A 17,796-nucleotide genomic window follows, 5' to 3' on the forward strand; every position below is an offset into this window, starting at 1 on the left:
TGGGGGGGTCAGCCCCCTGCCCGGTCAGCCACCCCGTCCGGGAGGGAGGTGGGGGGCTCAGCCCCCCACCCGGCCACCCGCCCCATCCAGGAGGGAGGTGGGGGGGTCAGCCCCCCACCCGGCCAGCCGCCCCCGTCCGGGAGGGAGGTGGGGGGGTCAGCCCCCCACCCGGCCAGCTGCCCCGTCCGGGAGGTGAGGGGCGCCTCTGCCCGGCCGCCCCTACTGGGAAGTGAGGAGCCCCTCTGCCCGGCCACCACCCCGTCTGGGAGGTGTACCCAACAGCTCATTGAGAACGGGCCATGATGACAATGGCGGTTTTGTGGAATAGAAAAGGGGGCAAGGTGGGGAAAAGATTGAGAAATCGGATGGTTGCTGTGTCTGTGTAGAAAGTAGTAGACATGGGAGACTTTTCATTTTGTTCTGTACTAACAAAAATTCTTCTGCCTTGGGATCCTGTTGATCTATGACCTTACCCCCAACCCTGTGCTCTCTGAAACATGTGCTGTGTCCACTCAGGGTTAAATGGATTAAGGGCGGTGCAAGATGTGCTTTGTTAAACAGATGCTTGAAAGCAGCATGCTCGTTAAGAGTCATCACCACTCCCTAATCTCAAGTACCCAGGGACACAAACACTCTGCCTAGGAAAACCAGAGACCTTTGTTCACTTGTTTGTCTGCTGACTTTCCCTCCACTATTGTCCTATGACCCTGCCAAATCCCCCTCTGCGAGAAACACCCAAGAATGATCAATAAAAAAAAAAAAAAAAAAAAAATTAGCTGGGCATGGTGGCGCACACCTGTAGTCCCAGCTACTTGGGAGGCTGAGGTAGAAGAATCGCTTGAACCTGGGAGGCAGAGGTTGTGGTGAGCCGAGATCGTGCCACTGCACTCCAGCCTGGGCAACAGAGCAAGACTCTGTCTCCAAAAAAGAAAAAGGAAAGTTAATAGCTAAAGGCTGGGGTGCTGTGGCTCACGCCTGTAATCACAGAACACTGGGAGGCCAAGGGAGATGGATCATTTGAGGTCAGGAGTTGGAGACTAGCCTGGCCAACATGGCAAAACCACATCTCTACAAAAAAAATACAAAAATTAGCCAGGCATGGTGACAGGTGCCTGTAATCCCACCTACTCTCCTGAGGCAGGAGAATGGCTTGAACACGGGAGGTGGAGGTTGCAGTGAGCCGAGATCATGCTACTGCACTCCAGCCTGGGGAATAGAGCAAGACTCTGTTTCAAAAAAAAAAGATAATAACTAATACTATATGTCAAACACTGTTTAAATGTTTTTACTTACCCTATCTCATTTACATATGTAAATGAATTTAATAAATAGAGAATAGCGCAACATTCCTTAAAGAAAAAATGTTTAGATTGGGCACAATGGCTCATGCCTGTAATCCCAGCGGAGGCTGAGGTAGGCAGATCACCTGAGGTCAGGAGTTCAAGACCAGCCTGGCCAACATGGTGAAATGCCATCTCTACAAAAAATAGAAAAATTAGCCAGGTGTTGTGGTGCGTGCTTGTAATCCTAGCTACTCAAGAGGCTGAGGCAGGAGAATCACTGGAACTCAGGAGGCGGAGGTTGCAGTGAGCTGAGGTTGCGCCACTGCACTCCAACCTAGGCTACACAGGGAGACTTCGTCTCAAAAGAAAAAAAAAAAAGGAGTTATATATGGTAAGTGCATTATACACCATACCTTAGAAAACCTGGAATCTGAAAAAATCAGGGTGTATGATATGATACAAGAAAAGGTACAATAGCTGTGGACGTAATCAAGGCTAAGGAGTGTGTTCCTAAATATTCTTAAAGAAAAAAAAAGAATAACAGCTGCTCTTTTTTTTTTTTTTTGAGACGGAGTCTTGCTCTGTCCTCCATGCTTGAGTCCCATGATCTCGGCTCATTGTGACCTCCGCCTCCTGGGTTAAAGCGATTCTCCTGCCTCAGCCTCTGGAGTAGCTGGGATTATAGATGTGCACCACCGCGCTTGGCTAATTTTTGTATTTTTAGTAGAGATGGAGTTTCACCACGTTGGCCAGGCTGTAAACAGCCACTTTTAAAATGACCTTAGGGTCTGGCGTGGTGGCTGATGCCTGTAATCTCAGCACTTTGGCTCAGCACCAAGACTGGAGGATTGCTTGAGTCCAGGAGTTTAAGACCAACCTGGGTAACACAGCGAAACCCCATCTGTACAAAAAATTTAAAAAATTAACCAAGCGTGTTGGCTCACGCCTGTAGTCCCAGCTCCTGGGGAGGCTGAGGTAGGAGGATCACCTGAGCCTGGGAGGCAGAGGTTGCAGTTAGCTGAGATTGTGCCACTGCACTCCAGCCTGGGCAACAGAGGGAGATCCTGTCTCAAAAAAAAAGGTAACATGGCCAGACCAGGTGGCTCATGCCTGTAATCCCAGCACTTTGGGAGGCCAAGGCGGGTGGATCATCTGAGGTCAGGAGTTTGAGACCAGCCTGACCAACATGGAGAAACCCCATCTTTACTAAAAATACAAAATTAGCCGAGAGTGGTAGTGCATGCCTGTAATCCCAGCCACTCAGGAAGGCTGAGGCAGGAGAATTGCTTTAACCCGGAAGGCGGAGGTTGCGGTGAGCCGAGATCGCGCCACTGCACTCCAGCCTGGGTGACACAGCGAGACTCTGTCTCAAGAAAAAAAAGGTAATGTAATTTTAGTCACCTCTTGCTCTGTCTGCCTTAAATTAGAATTTAAATACCAAAATTAAGTTGTTTTTTAAAATAATAACTATTTGTTAAATCACATCACACATTAAATCACTTTTTAATTTTTAGCCTCAGAATGTTCAGGTAAATCACATTATCTTAAATTACTTAGGCAATGGCCATTTTTGTAATTTTAATTTTTTTTTTTTTTTTTTGAGATGGAGTCTCACTCTGTCGCCCAGGCTGGAGTGCAGTAGCGCGATCTCAGCTCATTGCAACCTCCTCCTCCCGGGTTCAAGCTTGAAGTGTTTGAACCTGGAGGCAGAGGTTGCAGTGAGCTCAGATCATGCCAGTGCACTACAGAGTGAGACTCCGTCTCAAAAAACAAACAAAAAACATGTCATCTAGGTGGTTATGTTCATTTTGTTTTTGCTTGCCTGCATTCTCTTCTGTACTACACGTACATTATCTGTTAATGTTAATTTAAGTTCAAAATAAAATTAAGAATTCATATCTTGAGAAAATAAGTATTTCATTGATAACCGGGGCCTACCAGGCATGTGAAACCATGTATATATATAGATAAGTCAACAAAGGAATGTGGTGAGAAAAGAAAGGAACCGATTTAGACCTATCAGCTGTGTTAGGAATTTTGAATAACCTACTAACCCAGGCATGCTATTTAGCTCTTTCTTTTTTTCAGGGGTGGGGCAGGCAGAGTGGGAGCAGTGGAACAATGACAGCTCACTGTCATCTGGGCTTATGTGATCTTCCCACTTCAGCCTCCCAAGTAGCCGAGACTAAAGATGCATGCCACCACGCCTGGCCAATTTGAAAACTTTTTGTTGAGACAAAATATTGGGTCCCACTATGTTGCCCAGGCTGGTCTCAAACTCCTGGCCTCAAGAAATCTTGCCCCAGCCTCAGCCTCCGCGTAGCTGGGATTACAGGCGTGCGCCACAGCACCCAGCTAATTTGTTTTATTTTTAGTAGAGACAGGATTTCGCCATATTGGCCAGGCTGGTCTCGAACTCGCTACCTCAGGTGATCCACCCACCTCGGCCTCCCAAAGTGCTGGGATTACAGGCGTGAGCCACGGTGCCTGGCCGAAAATGTTAACTTAATAAATTTTTTTAGGCATATGAATACATATAAATCAATTTGGGTCATACAATGAGTAATCTGATTTTTCGCTTTATAGCTCAAACATCTTTCCATTTCAATAAATACATCATTATTCTTCAAGGCTACATAGTAAGACTGAAATATGATGTTTAAAAATAATCCCTGTTATTGGGAATACAGAAAAACCGTACTCAATCCTCAACTATGGAAACATTATTGATTTAATCATTGGACTTACGCAAGATGGGTAAGCTGACCCAGGGGACGGGAGTTCTTTTCCCTACAAACATTCCACTTCCTGGCTACTCAGCCTTTCTTGTCACAAAGCCTGTGCAAGGAAGCTATTGGCCCTGCTCCTGGGCCCAGGAATGCTGCCGCTGCCTTGAATAGCTGTGTGAACAGTCCTTCTATGGGCAACAGGCGGCCCGCCTGGGTACCTGAATGTTTTCTGATTTGGGCCTGTGCTGCCCATGCTCACCCTGAAATTCAGACCAGATGCATTCTTATGGCAAAATGACGTGAAACTCTTAAGTAGAAGAGAAAGCCTGCGGTTCTCATTTCAGAGGTGGAATAAAAACAAAATGTCTTCTGGAAACGCTACGCGGCCCTAGACCTCGCTGGAACCAGGGAATGATAGCCAGCTCCCATGCGCGTGGCCTGCTCTGGGACCCACGTGGGCGGGCGCCTTCCTCAGGAATGCGTTCTCAAAGGCCCACCGGTGTAGGGGGGCTGGAAAACAGCACAAACCCAAGTGTTCTCTGCAAAGCAGCAGTCCTGGTGGTGAAATAGGGGTCTTTTCTAAAACTGAGCAAAGCCTACCTTCCACTGAGGAAAAAATGGCCTCCAAGGGAGGGCTCTTTTTCCCCTACAAGTGACATTCAAAGTGGTGCTGTCTCTATCGGAACTAAAATAAGGGCGATTCCTTCTTTCACCATTCCCCACGCAGTACAAGTGACGGCGGGACTGTGCTTAGTGGCGTCATCTAGTTTCAAGGCGGTCTCCTATCTGACTTTGAGCCCTCGCTCTTTATACCCAGTTACCCTCTCGTGGAGTCCGAGCAGCTGCTTCAGGGAGGCCCGGGAGCCCCTAGGGCGGGCAGCCCCGGAGCCCGCAGCTGCGACACAGACTCGGAAACTACAACTGCGCGTGAAGCCGACTAAAGTTAACGCCTGTGTGGTTGAGTCAGAAGCTCTTTCAGGAACACAGGAGTGGGGCCGACTCCTGGAATCCGGCCCCGGGTCGCTTATAAATGCGCCGAGAAAAAAACGTCACCGAAAAACTTTATACGCGTTCCTGCTTTGGTCCAGAATGGTAAAAAGCCTGTCCTTTGAGTGTGTCCCGTGATGGGGTTAACTAGCAACCCTTGAAACTAGTGGAACTCAAAAGCAAAACAAAAAGCCATTGTACCCAGCCGCCCCGGGACCTGGGCCGGCGCCCTTGGGAAGTCTGGCGTGAAAGGAGGGGTGGCTTTGGTTTCAGGGCCGAGCTCGCCTCTCCCGGGTTGGGTTCAGCAGCCGGGCCGGGTGGGTCGTGGGCAACCCCGGGAGGCCCCCGGTCCCGGCGCGCGGCGAGGCCGCCCTCGGAGCTGGCACTTGTCACTCGCTGTCCCCGGCCCGGGCGTCAGCGGGGAGACGCAGAAGGGCGGAGGGAGGGAGCCGGCCGCGGACAGCGGTGACTCAGCCTGCGGAGCCGGGGGCGGGCGCCGCGCGGGGGACAGGCGAGCCCGCACTCGCGGGGGGCGGTGGCGCCGGGCATAGAGGGGTTAAGGGGGCGGTGCAGACGTCTCCCCGCCCATCCCGCCCCTCGAGAGCCGCGGCGCCCCGCCCTATTTATAGCAGCGGTGCCTAGAGCGCCGCGTCTCTCCGCAGGCCCCGGCCGCGGCGTCCTCGACAACCTAGTGAAGGCGCCATGGAGCGACCGGCGCCCCTGGCCGTGCTTCCCTTCTCGGACCCCGCGCACGCCCTGAGCCTGCTGCGCGGCCTGAGCCAGCTCCGCGCGGAGCGCAAGTTCCTGGACGTGACCCTGGAGGCGGCGGGCGGGCGCGACTTCCCGGCGCACCGTGCAGTGCTGGCCGCCGCCAGCCCCTACTTCCGCGCCATGTTCGCGGGGCAGCTGCGCGAGAGCCGCGCCGAGCGGGTGCGCCTGCACGGAGTGCCTCCCGACATGCTGCAGCTGCTGCTGGACTTCAGCTACACGGGCCGCGTGGCGGTAAGCGGCGACAATGCTGAGCCGCTGCTGCGCGCCGCCGACCTGCTGCAGTTCCCGGCCGTGAAGGAGGCGTGCGGGGCCTTCCTGCAGCAGCAGCTCGACCTGGCCAACTGCCTGGACATGCAGGACTTCGCTGAGGCCTTCAGCTGCTCGGGACTGGCGAGCGCGGCGCAGCGGTTCATTCTGCGCCACGTGGGCGAGCTGGGCGCCGAGCAGCTGGAGCGGCTGCCACTGGCGCGCCTGCTGCGCTACCTGCGGGACGACGGGCTGTGTGTGCCCAAGGAGGAGGCCGCCTACCAGCTGGCGCTGCGCTGGGTCCGCGCTGACCCGCCGCGCCGCGCCGCGCACTGGCCGCAGCTGCTGGAGGCCGTGCGCCTGCCCTTCGTGCGCCGCTTCTACCTGTTGGCGCACGTCGAGGCCGAGCCGCTGGTGGCGCGCTGCCCACCCTGCCTGCGCCTGCTGCGCGAGGCGCGCGACTTCCAGGCGGCGCGCTACGACCGCCACGACCGCGGGCCCTGCCCCCGAATGCGTCCTCGCCCGTCCACCGGTCTCGCCGAGATCCTCGTGCTCGTGGGCGGCTGCGACCAGGACTGTGACGAGCTGGTCACTGTCGACTGCTACAACCCGCAGACGGGTCAGTGGCGCTACCTGGCCGAGTTCCCAGACCACCTGGGCGGAGGCTACAGCATCGTGGCGCTGGGCAATGACATCTACGTGACGGGTGAGTGGGCCAGGGGCTGGGCAGGCTCTCTGGGGTTGAATCTCTCCGGTACGGGAGCCCAGCTATTCGCGGGGGAAGCGCACAGAGCCTGGAATCCTAGGGCCGCACCTGAGTCCAAGCTGGGGCTCTGGTGACTACATTTCTCTGGGCGATACTTTCAACCTTGAAGAAAGGCCCCTTGTGTGAGCCGGGACAAGTAGCTGCTTGTGGGCTCTGTGCCCCGTGCGGCCGGGGCTGCCAGGCTGAGCCAACTCCGTGCCCAGGAGGTGCCTCTCCACTTGGTTGGAAGATACTGGGGCATTCACCCCGCACAATGGGTGCTTTCTTTTTCTCCTTAAGGAATCCAGGGACGGGCAGGAGGCCGACGCCCGGTGAGGCATCTGTTCCCCACAAGCCGGGGAATTTCTCCCTCCCTGCTGAGCCACACCGGGCCCCCTGACTCACTCTTTGTCACCCGGTGACAAGGTTCCCTTGGGCTTGCACCTAGGCTCTGTGCTCTGGTCACATGGTGTTTAGGCTGAACTCCCCAGAGACTGTAAACATGGTCACATGTTAAGAGGTTTTCTTCCAGTTACTTGGCCCAAACCCCAAAACACTGCCGAGTCATGGTAGGCGGGTCCCAGTCCGCCTGAGTTTGGGCTTCTACGGTTTTTATTAAAGATAAATCCCAGTTCAAACATGAGGCTACCTCCTTTGCCGGGGTGAGGAAGGGCGGTCTCTGTGACTGCTATATAAGGAAAGAACCCACCAGGCAGGCGTGTGAGGCGGTTATCAGGCAAGCAGGTGGGGACTGGGATGTCACAGCTGCTGTGCCCAGCCTTGCATGTTCGCGAGAGAGCCCACTCTGGGACGTGCTCCGAGTTCCAGTGGGGCTCTGAGGTGTCAGGTGGGACAGTTGCTGGATTCTGTTGCCACAGCTTCCTTAGCCTGCTGCTCTGAGTCCAGCCTCTGCTGGGTTCTGCCAGAATCTGTGCCTCTTTCCAATCCAAGGTTGTCCCCAAGTTGATTGGGGACCGTGTCCCTCCCCTCTTCTGAAAGTCTGACCAGTGGCTTTGAGCAGATAATTTCTTCCCAGAACTGGCCAGACTGGTCCCAGCTTTCTGCACAGCCTTCCATAAATGTCCCAGCAGAGCAGTTAATCCCTTGGGTTTAGGCAGGTGGCTGGTTCATTCCTTTCAGCTGCCTTTCACACAGCTCCATGGAAGGGAGGAGGCCGGCAGAGCTCACTTCCTAAGAACAAGAACTTGCTTTTCTCCCTTTAGAGCTCAGGGCTGTGAAACAGAATGTCTTGTCCGCTCTGTCCTGTGGCACCAGCCTGGGAGGCCAAGGGGTACAGCCCCCAGGATGCTTGGGGTCCCTTCATGTCCTGGGGTTTCTAATAGACCTGGTGTAATTTATGATTACAGCCAGTACCACTTTTTATTCTTAGCTTTTTATTGAAATTAAAAATACAGGGCCGGGTGCAGTGGCTCTTTGTAATCCCAGCACTTTGGGATATCAAGGTGGGTGGATCACTTCAGCTCAGGAGTTCGAGACCAGCCTGGACAACATGGCGAAACCCCGTCTGTACAAAAAATACAAAAATTAGCCGAGCGTGGCGGCATGTGCCTGTTGTCCCAGCCACTCAGGAGGCTGAGGTGGGAGGATTGCTTGAGCCCAGGAGGTGGAGGTTGCAGTAAGCTGAGATCATGCCACTGCACTCCAGTCTGGGTGACAGAGCAAGACTCTGTCTCAAAAGTAATAATAATAATACAGGCAGAAGAATATATATATATATTATACTTACACAGGTTCGTGGATTTTTCTAAACCAAACACAGCTTTGTAACCTGCACCAGAATCGAGAAGTGGCCTCGCAGTGTAGCGTTAGGTCTCTTGCTTAAAGCAGGAAGTGGGTTTCCGCTCATCTTGTCCTGGCAGAACCTTGCTTGGAGGGTGCCCAGGAAGCCTAGGAGTTAGTGAGCAAGTCCCTGTGTGCCCTACCGACAAGCTCTGTGGCTCCCCAGGAGAACTGTCCCAAGGCCCAGGGCTCTGGTCTGCTGAGGTGTATGCATGGCTGGGGGGCGGTGTCCAGAGGAGGCTGCTGGATTCTTCCAGCATTGCACTCAGGACCTTTGTTTGGTAGAGGCTTGGCAGCAGTCATCTCGCTGGACAGTGGTCAGCGTGTGCTTTGCCTTAGCCACAACATGTGGACTGGGCTTTGGGGAGAGGATGTGCGTCTGGGGTGAAGCCCAGTGATGTTAATTCCTCCCAAGGGAGAGGCCCTCGCGGAAGTTTGGGAGGGTGCAGGTGGGTGACTCACCTGAGTGGGCTGATCTTCTGCCTGTCATGCGTCCTGGCAGGTGGGTCCGATGGCTCCCGGCTCTATGACTGCGTGTGGAGGTACAACTCAAGCGTGAACGAGTGGGCGGAGGTGGCGCCCATGCTGAAGGCCCGCGAGTACCACAGCTCCTCTGTGCTGGACGGACTGCTGTACGTGGTGGCCGCCGACAGCACCGAGCGCTATGACCACACCACCGACTCCTGGGAGGCCCTGCAGCCCATGACCTACCCCATGGACAACTGCTCCACCACTGCGTGCCGTGGCCGGCTCTATGCCATCGGCTCCCTGGCCGGCAAGGAGACCATGGTAATGCAGTGCTACGACCCGGACACCGACCTGTGGTCGCTGGTGGACTGCGGCCAGCTCCCGCCCTGGTCCTTCGCCCCCAAGACTGCGACTCTAAACGGACTCATGTACTTTGTCAGGTGAGTTCCAGGTGCCGAGCCCCACTGTGTGTTTGGTGTCTCTTACCAGGCCCTCCCTGTCCTAAGCACACATCATGGCTGTTCTCCCTTTTCCACAGATGAGAAACTGAGGCTTAGCTGGGGTTGGAGGCTGGGTCTCTTTGTTTTTGTTTTTGTTTTGTTTTGTTTTTGAGACGGAGTGCTGTGGCGCAATCTCAGCTCACTGCAAGCTCCACCTCCCGGGTTCACGCCATTCTCCTGCCTCAGCCTCCAGAGTAGCTGGGACTACAGGCGCCCACCACCATGCCTGGCTAATTTTTTGTATTTTTTGTAGAGATGGGGTTTCACCGTGTCAGCCAGGATGGTCTTGATCTCCTGACCTCATGATCGGTCCGCCTTGGCCTCCCAAAGTGCTGGGATTACGGGCGTGAGCCACTGCACCCGGTCTGGTTTTTTTTGTTTTGTTTTGTTTTTTTAAGAGAAGAGTTTCGCTTTTGTTGCCCAAGCTGGAGTACAGTGGCGCGATCTTGGCTCACTGCAACCTCTGCCTCCCAAGTTCAAGCCATTCTCCTGCCTCAGCCTGCCAAGTAGCTGGGCTTACAGGCATGTGCCACCATGCCTGGCTGATTTTTATATTTTTAATAGAGACAGGGTTTCTCCATGTTGGTCAGGCTGGTCTAGAACTCCTGACCTCATGTGATCCAGCTGCCTCAGCCTCCCAAAGTGCTGGGATTATAGGCACGAGCCACCACACCTGGCTCATTTTTTAACTTTTTGTAGAGACAGGGTCTCGCTGTATTGCCCCAGCTGGTCTCAAATTCCTAGCTTCAAACAATCGTCTCACATTTCCTGCCTCCCAGAGTGCTGGGATTGTAGGTGTGAGCCCCCACACCCAGCCAGGCCTGGTCTTTCGGAGCCCAGAGTGCTTGTTCCATTCCTTTGGGTTTAAGGAAAACCCCAGGCTTGCTTAAGCGATTTCACAGGTGGTGGAGTTGAGCTCTTCCAGCAAGAGCAGGCTGTAGGCTGAGCAGCACGGAGCAGAGACAGGCAGCCTGTGGGTCATCATGTGTCTGCTGGCCTTGATGACCTGTCTGGTCACAGCCAAATGCTGCCTCCGGCTGGTTTCTGGGCATCAATGATGGCGCAGGGCAGCCCCTGCCTGCTGTACTCCGCTGCTTGTTCACATATCCTGCTGCTCCCTCCCAGCCTAGAGCCTGCCTGAAGCTCTGGGTCCAGGAGGGAAGGGGAAGAACTGAATGACAGTCCCCACTGTGCCCTTTCGTGCTGGGGCTTTGAACGGGGAGCTTGGGGGATGTGAGCTCCCTGCTCCTTGGCCCCCTGCCTCGCACTGCCAGAGCTGCCCTGGCCTTGGCATCTGCCCCACCATCCCCCCAGACAGGAGGCTCCTTACCAGGCTTTTGGAGTGAGCACCAAGAAGAACAGGGGTGGCGTTGCTTGTCACGCAAGTAGCTGGGCACCACCACATGCCCAGAACCAATGGTCTTGCTCTGAGAAAGCCCTGGAATCTCAGCCAGCTCTGGTCCCATTATAAAACATCATCTGACCCTTTGCCCAGCTCTCCCTCCCCCAAGTTGTGAAGGTGTCTTCAAAGAGGGGGTGGAGATGGCTATAAATACAACTTATCAGAGGGCCAGAACCTTCCTTTCGGCCCCTAGGCAGTGGTTCCAGGCCCAGTGTCTTTGAGAGTCCTCCTCCCCTCCCCCATCTGTCCTAGAGCAAGATGTGAAGATGTGCGCCAGGGAGGTCTGCCTGCTGGGTTAACCTTCCCATAGGGAAGCATGAGGGTCTGCCCCGCCACGCCCACCCACTGCTGACCTTGCCAGGGGTTTCCTAAGCCACTTGCACGTGTGGGAGGAGGCAGTGCTCTGGATAGGCTGCATGCGTTCATCTTACCAGTGTGACCTGTGCCGGAGCACAGAGGAGGGGCGCCCAGGCTCAGCCTGAGTGGAAGCTGCTTGAGCCCTAGAGAGAAGGCTAAGCATGCAGGGGCCCTGCTTGGGGCTGGTCCCCCTGGGCTATTTGTCCCAGTGTCACTTTGTCTGTGCACTTTGGCTCTTCGAGAGCCACATAACCCTCTGCCCAGAACACCACCTGTCTTTGGGCAGCTTGTGCCTAGGACGTGCCATTCTCAGGGAGGCCACAGCCTCAGCCGTTGTCCATGTGACCCACAAATGACCTGGGCCTCCCTCCCCTTGGTTCTGGTACAAAATGGTTCCTTGGCTGGGGTGCAGTAGCCCCCTCTGGGAATGCCAGTGAGCTCTGTCCAGCCTCTGGGCTGTGGTTTGCAAGTCTCTGCTGGGGAAAGACAGGGCAGCCTAGCAGGTTCCAGGGTGTAATCATCATCATCATCACCACCACCACAGGGCCCACAAACCGAGGGTGACTTTGACATTTTGAAATGATTGGGGGCAAAAAATCAGGAATAACATTTCAAGTTAGACGAGATGTAAATGTCTGTCCATGGATAGTTTTCTTGGCACACAGCCAGGCTCGTGTCTATGCATTGTCTGTGGCTGGTTTTGTGCTGCCGTGTCAGGTTCACAACTACTGTTGTTTGTCTTGTAGTATCTTTGTTTCTTTTTTTTGTTTTTGAGACGAAGTCTCACTCACTATGCCTCCCAGGCTGGAGTGCAATAGCACGCTCTTGGCTCACTGTAATCTCCGCCTCCGGGGTTCAAGCGATTCTCCTGCCTCAGCCACCCGGGTTCAAGCGATTTTCCTACCTCAGCCTCCTGAGCAGCTGGTATTACAGGCACATGCCACCACACCTGGCAAATTTTTGTATTTTCAGTAGAGACGGGGGTTTCATCGTGTTGGCCAGACTGGTCTCGAACTCCTGACCTCAGGCACTCCACCAGCCTCGGCCTCCCAAAGTGCTGCATTACAGGCGTGAGCCACAGTGCCTGGCCTGCATCTTTGCTTTTCAAGGCTGTGCCTTTGAGCCTTTTACTGTGGGGATATGAAGGGTGTCAGATGAAGTTGAAGGGTCTTGACCCCAAAGTGAGGGGTACTTCAACATAGTAGTGAACAGGACAGGGTTGGGGGCTCACAGTGATATTGGGGACAGTGGCAAGGAGTGTTCCAGGGCCTGTGGGGATGCACAGTGGAGCAAGGAGGCTTCTTTAAGATCTCAAGGGAGCTACTGTAGGCTTGGGGGGTGGGGGACAGCCACCTTGGGTACTGGGTGATGGGAAGGCACTGAATGGGCTTCAAGTACTCAAAAGCCTGATCTTCAGGTTTGGGAGTGAGGGTTCTGGCCCTGGAGCCCTGGCTGAGTGGGCACAGGGGGCTGAAATTGGCTCCTAAGAGCTGGGGATGGAGCCTACCTGGCAAGGGTGCTGCTGGATGGCATCAGAAAGATCCAGGTCACTGGAGGAGTCAGTGACCCAGGGGAGGACTCCGCTCCAGCCCTGCATGTGTGCACTTCCTCCTCGCTCTGAGCAGTTGTCCTCCTGCTGCCCCCTCCACAGGGATGACTCCGCCGAGGTGGACGTGTACAACCCGACGAGGAACGAATGGGACAAGATCCCGTCCATGAATCAGGTAAATTTTCAGGCGGGCCAGCATTGGAAGCACAGGCTGGTCCTGATTTTGCAACCCAAGTGTCGTCGTGATGAGTGTTTGGGATCCACAGCCATGATGGGTGGGTCTCATCTCAATTAATAGAAGGCTGCTCTTACCCTTATTTTGCACTTAAGGCTCACTGAGACACAGATGTTAAGTAATACCCTAGGATTACACAGCTTAGCACACATTTGAGCAGTGTTTATTGAGTATCTGCTGTGAGCCAGAGAGCAGAAGGAAGTGAGGGAGCAAGGCATACAGTCATCTGGGGACAACTGTTCCAGAGAGGGACAGCAGGTACAGAGGCCCTGCAGCAGGGCACCCTGGCGTGTTCTTGGATACACCAGCAGCCCGTGTGGCCGGAGCAGAGTCAGCATGAGGTCTGTGACCTACCTTTTTTATTTTTGAGACAGGGTCTTGCTCTGTCACCCAGGCTGGAGTGCAGTGGTGCAATCATGGCTCACTGCAGCCTCCACCCACCGCACCTTCCTGCATAGCTGAGACTACAGGCGTGTGCCACCACACCCAGTAATTTTTTTTCTCATATGTAGATACAAAAGGATATTCTTAAAATTTTCATAGAGACAGGGTCTTGCTGTGTTACCCAGGCTGGTCTCACACTCCTGGCCTCAAGTGACCCTCCTGTCTCAGCCTCCCAAAGTGCTGGGATTATAGGCGTGAACCACCACGCCCAGCTGGTTCCTGAGGAAGTCAGTGTGGAAATACTTTTTTTTTTTTTTTTTTTTTTTTTTAAGACGGAGTCTCGCTCTGTCACCCAGGCTGGAGTGCAGTGGCACGATCTCGGCTCACTGCAAGCTCCATCTCCCAGGTTCACGCAATTCTCCCGCCTCAACCTCCCGAGTAGCTGGGACTACAGGTGCCCACCACCACGCCCAGCTAATTTTGTTTGTGTATTTTTAGTAGAGACGGGATTTCACTGTGTTAGCCAGGATGGTCTGGATCTCCTGACCTTGTGATCTGCCTGGCTCAGCCTCCCAAAGTGCTGGGATTACAGGCATGAGCCACCATGCCCAGCCCACTGTGGGAATACTTGTGTTGAGCACTTGCTGTGTGTTCTGAATAGGACAACCAGGGTCCACCCCTTCTCTCTGGGCTTGTTGAGAAGAGGGGTGCCCAGCCTGACAGTGATGGGACAGGGAGGCTTCAGTGCCATTTGGCCATGTGAGCAGTGTTAGTCTGAGGTACACATCATATTGCCTACAGCCTTCTTTCCTGTCTGTCTGTTAACATTTCCAAACCTACACTCCGTGACATCTGGCCTCACAGCTTACATCACAGCTTCATGTCCTGGCATTTAAGAGACCCAGCTTTCTGTTTTCCCCGCAGTAAGCTGCACATAGTCGTAGCAAATTTGGGAAAGATGGAAGGAATCATCCAGCCTCGCGGTTCAGAGCCCAGCTCTGCCACTGTCAGCCATGCAAGCCTCAGTTTTCCCATCTGTAACATGGGGAGAACAGCACTGCTCAGCCCAGAGGGCCACTGCAGAGATTCTGAGAGAGAACGTAGGAAGCGCTGCTCGGCACGACCTGCACACGGGAGGCCTGGTGCTGCAGCGGGCACCCTCATCACCATAGGGAAGGCCCAGCTGCCTCCGGGGAGGCCCGTTCTCCTAGGCAGGGTGTTGGAAAGGGGTTGGCCTCTCTGCTGCTTTCTGGGAGAGCCAAGGCCACCCCTCTGGGGTACTGACAGGGCATGCCTTGTCTCCAGTGGTTCCCCAGGTGGGGCCCTGCCCTACCCTCTCCTCTGACCTCCACTCACTCATCCCTTTGGCCCACAGGTACATGTGGGGGGCAGCCTGGCCGTCCTTGGGGGAAAGCTGTACGTCTCTGGGGGATACGACAATACATTTGAACTCTCAGACGTGGTAGAGGCCTATGACCCAGAGACTCGGGCATGGAGCGTGGTGGGGCGGCTCCCAGAACCCACCTTCTGGCATGGCAGTGTCAGCATCTTCCGCCAGTTCATGCCCCAGACCTTCTCGGGTGGGCGTGGCTTCGAGTTGGACAGTGGCAGCAATGACATGGACCCAGGCCGACCCCGGCCGCCGCGGGACCCTGATGAGCTGCACTAGCCCCAGTCTGGCCCGGCACGGGCCTCGGTGCAGGTAACTGGCACCTCTGCGGGGCAGTGCCCCCACTCCTTTGTGCACAAGGACAGGTTGGGCTCACAGGAGGAGCACAGGCTCTTGGGTGGCGAAGCCAGCCCAGGATCCATTACCTGGAAGGTTTCTATACCTTGAGAGCCTGAATCAGAGGCCGTCGGGAACGCCCTCCCTGCAGTTGAGGAAGAGCCACTTTCCTGCCAGCACATGTTTCTGGGTCTTGGAGGTCACCCCCACCCCGCGGATCACAGCTCACCCACGCGGCGCACACCCCTCCTGCCGTTGTCATCTGCACCTACTTGTTCCCACCTTGGGAGAGGACGACTTGGGAGGGATGCGTGAAGGGAGAAGGGTCCTCCCATGAGGCTGAGGATGGCCTGAACCTGGAGCAGCGGACCAGGCAGACAGGCTGAAGTGGGGTCCCAAATTCCATGTCCAGAGGTGTGGGGAGCCTGCCTCCCTAGCTCCTGGCCCCTGCCAGGGGCTTACATCAAAACACCTCAGAGGGCTGCCCTCCAGAGGCTGCACCCAGAACAGTGGGACATGAGCAGGGGTGTGGGCTTGGAGGGTGAAGAGGATGTGGTCCTATCAGATGCTGGGCCTCCTCAGCCATAGCCCCCTGCTCCCACCCCCTGACTGGCTCTTGTGTCCTCACCTCTCACCCTCTCCTTCCCAGGAGGCCCTGGGAGGTGATCATTGACACCCAGCCAAGCAGACAGCTGCGGGTGCCCAAGCCCTTGCTGGGCCTGCGCGTGAGGAGTCCCACTGCTTCTAAAGGAAGTCCTGGGCAGGAGGTGGCTTTGGTGGTTGGTTCCAAAGTTGAAAATGCTTGCAGTTTGACCTTAGAAGAAGTGGGAAGAAGAAGGAGCTCTACAGGGTCAGCTTTGTTTGATTTTTCCAGTCTAAGAAGTCCCATTGCCAAAGCTTTCTGCAGGAGCTCCCGGGTGAATGCCGCAGCTTGGCAGCCCCTGGTTTTCTCTTGGAAATGGTCAGTTTCCCCTCAAAGTACCCAAAGTAGCCTTGGCTTGAGTTTTTGTCTTTGCCTCCTTTTTAGAGAAGAGGGCATTTAGACTGCATTTTCCTCGTTAAAGAAGGTTAAAGCAAATGTTTATTGCCTTTTCTAGTGAACTAACTCATAGAGATGTTCTCAGCAGGAAGACAGTCTTAGCACTGTCACTTAGCAGATTGCACTTAAGTCCCTTGTGCTGGCCAGATGGCATGGCTGGTTGCCTTAATATGTCCCAGGACCCCTGACAGGGCTGCCTGGCCTCTCCCTCATGCTCCTCAAGAGCCCAGTCCATACACTGTGGATGTCATTGCTGTCGGGTTAGGAAGTCTTGTCCTAGAACGCCCTGGCTGGTATGACCACAGTTCATGGCGGCTCTTCTCGCTTGGGTCATGGTCATCTTCCAGCACCTGCTGTGCTGGGAAGGCCGAGGATGGGGGCCCAGCACTGTCCAGGCCTGCTGGGGCCTGGCTGGGAGTCCTGTGGGCAGCATGGAACGTGCAGCTGGGCTTCCTGTGACCAGGCACCCTCTGGCACTGTTGCTTGCCCTGTGCCCTGGACCTTTTCCTGCCCTTCTCCTTCCTCTGCTCCCTTGGGGCTACCCCTTGGCCCCTCCTGGTCTGTGCAAACTCCCTCAGGGAGCTCCCCTGCCCTGTAGCTCTCGCTTAACTTCCTAGGGGCTGCTGAGCCCACCCAGAGGTTGTTGGAGTTCAGTAGGGCAGCTTGTCTCCCTTGTCAGCAGGGGTGTAAGGGCCGGGTTTGGCCATACAAGGTTGGCTACGCCCTCAATCCCTGACCGTTCCAGGCACTGAGCTGGGCACCCAAGGAAGGACATGCTGTCCAGACTGTGTGATGACTGCCAGCACAGGGCATCTCGGGCTTGGCTGGTCTGCAAGGCCTTGCCCCTGTGGAACTCTGGGTTCCTGTTTTCTCAGTCTTTTTGCGGCTTTGCTGTGGTTGGCAGCTGCCGTACTCCAGGCTTGTGGCGGCCACTCAGATGAGGGCTGTGGTGCGAGCCAGTGCAGGAGAGCTGCGCTTGGGATTGTGCCCTCTCCTGTGTCTGTCCTCCGGACCTACCCAGGTCTCCACCATCAGGACCCTGTCTTTGGGTTTAGAAGACCAAGTACGGGGAAGACCAGGCACCAGCCTCTGCAGCAATGGGTTCCTCTAGCCTGTGGACACCAGCTGGGGGATCCAGGGTCAGGCCCCCTCCTCTCCCCAGTTCCCCTCTGCTGTGGGTTCTGGGCTGTCATGTCCCCACCACTTAAGGATGTCTTTACACTGACTTCAGGACAGATGCTGGGATGCCTGGGCATGGCCACATGTTACATGTACAGAACTTTGTCTACAGCACAAATTAAGTTATATAAACACAGTGACTGGTATTTAATGCTGACCTACTATAAGGTATTCTATATTTATATGACTTCAGAGACGTGTATGTAATAAAGGACGCCCTCCCTCCAGTGTCCACATCCAGTTCACCCCAGAGGGTCGGGCAGGTTGACATATTTATTTTTGTCTATTCTGTAGGCTTCCATGTCCAGAATCCTGCTTAAGGTTTTAGGGTACCTTCAGTACTTTTTGCAATAAAAGTATTTCCTATCCATTTGGAGTCATTGCCTTTGTCCTCCT

At 54.8% G+C, this 17,796-nt stretch overlaps 1 protein-coding gene across 2 annotated transcripts; it reads left to right on the top strand.

Annotated features, from left to right (window-relative positions):
- The first annotated feature begins 3,853 nt into the window (after nt 1-3,853).
- On the top strand, nt 3,854-17,770 carry KLHL21 (kelch like family member 21). Of its 2 annotated transcripts, none has more exons than XM_016953263.4 (4): nt 3,854-6,722; nt 9,064-9,469; nt 12,940-13,012; nt 14,381-17,770. In XM_016953263.4, the coding sequence occupies exons 1-4, from the start codon at nt 5,702-5,704 to the stop codon at nt 14,381-14,383; spliced, it is 1,503 nt and encodes a 500-aa protein (XP_016808752.1). In that variant the 5' UTR covers nt 3,854-5,701; the 3' UTR covers nt 14,384-17,770. The 2 variants fall into 2 exon arrangements, with proteins under 2 accessions (XP_016808752.1, XP_016808744.1); XM_016953255.4 differs by having other exon boundaries at nt 14,832-17,770.
- The last annotated feature ends 26 nt before the right edge of the window (nt 17,771-17,796 follow it).

This window comes from Pan troglodytes, chromosome 1, assembly GCF_028858775.2.
Source record: "Pan troglodytes isolate AG18354 chromosome 1, NHGRI_mPanTro3-v2.0_pri, whole genome shotgun sequence".
NCBI classification, from domain to species: Eukaryota; Metazoa; Chordata; class Mammalia; order Primates; family Hominidae; genus Pan; species Pan troglodytes.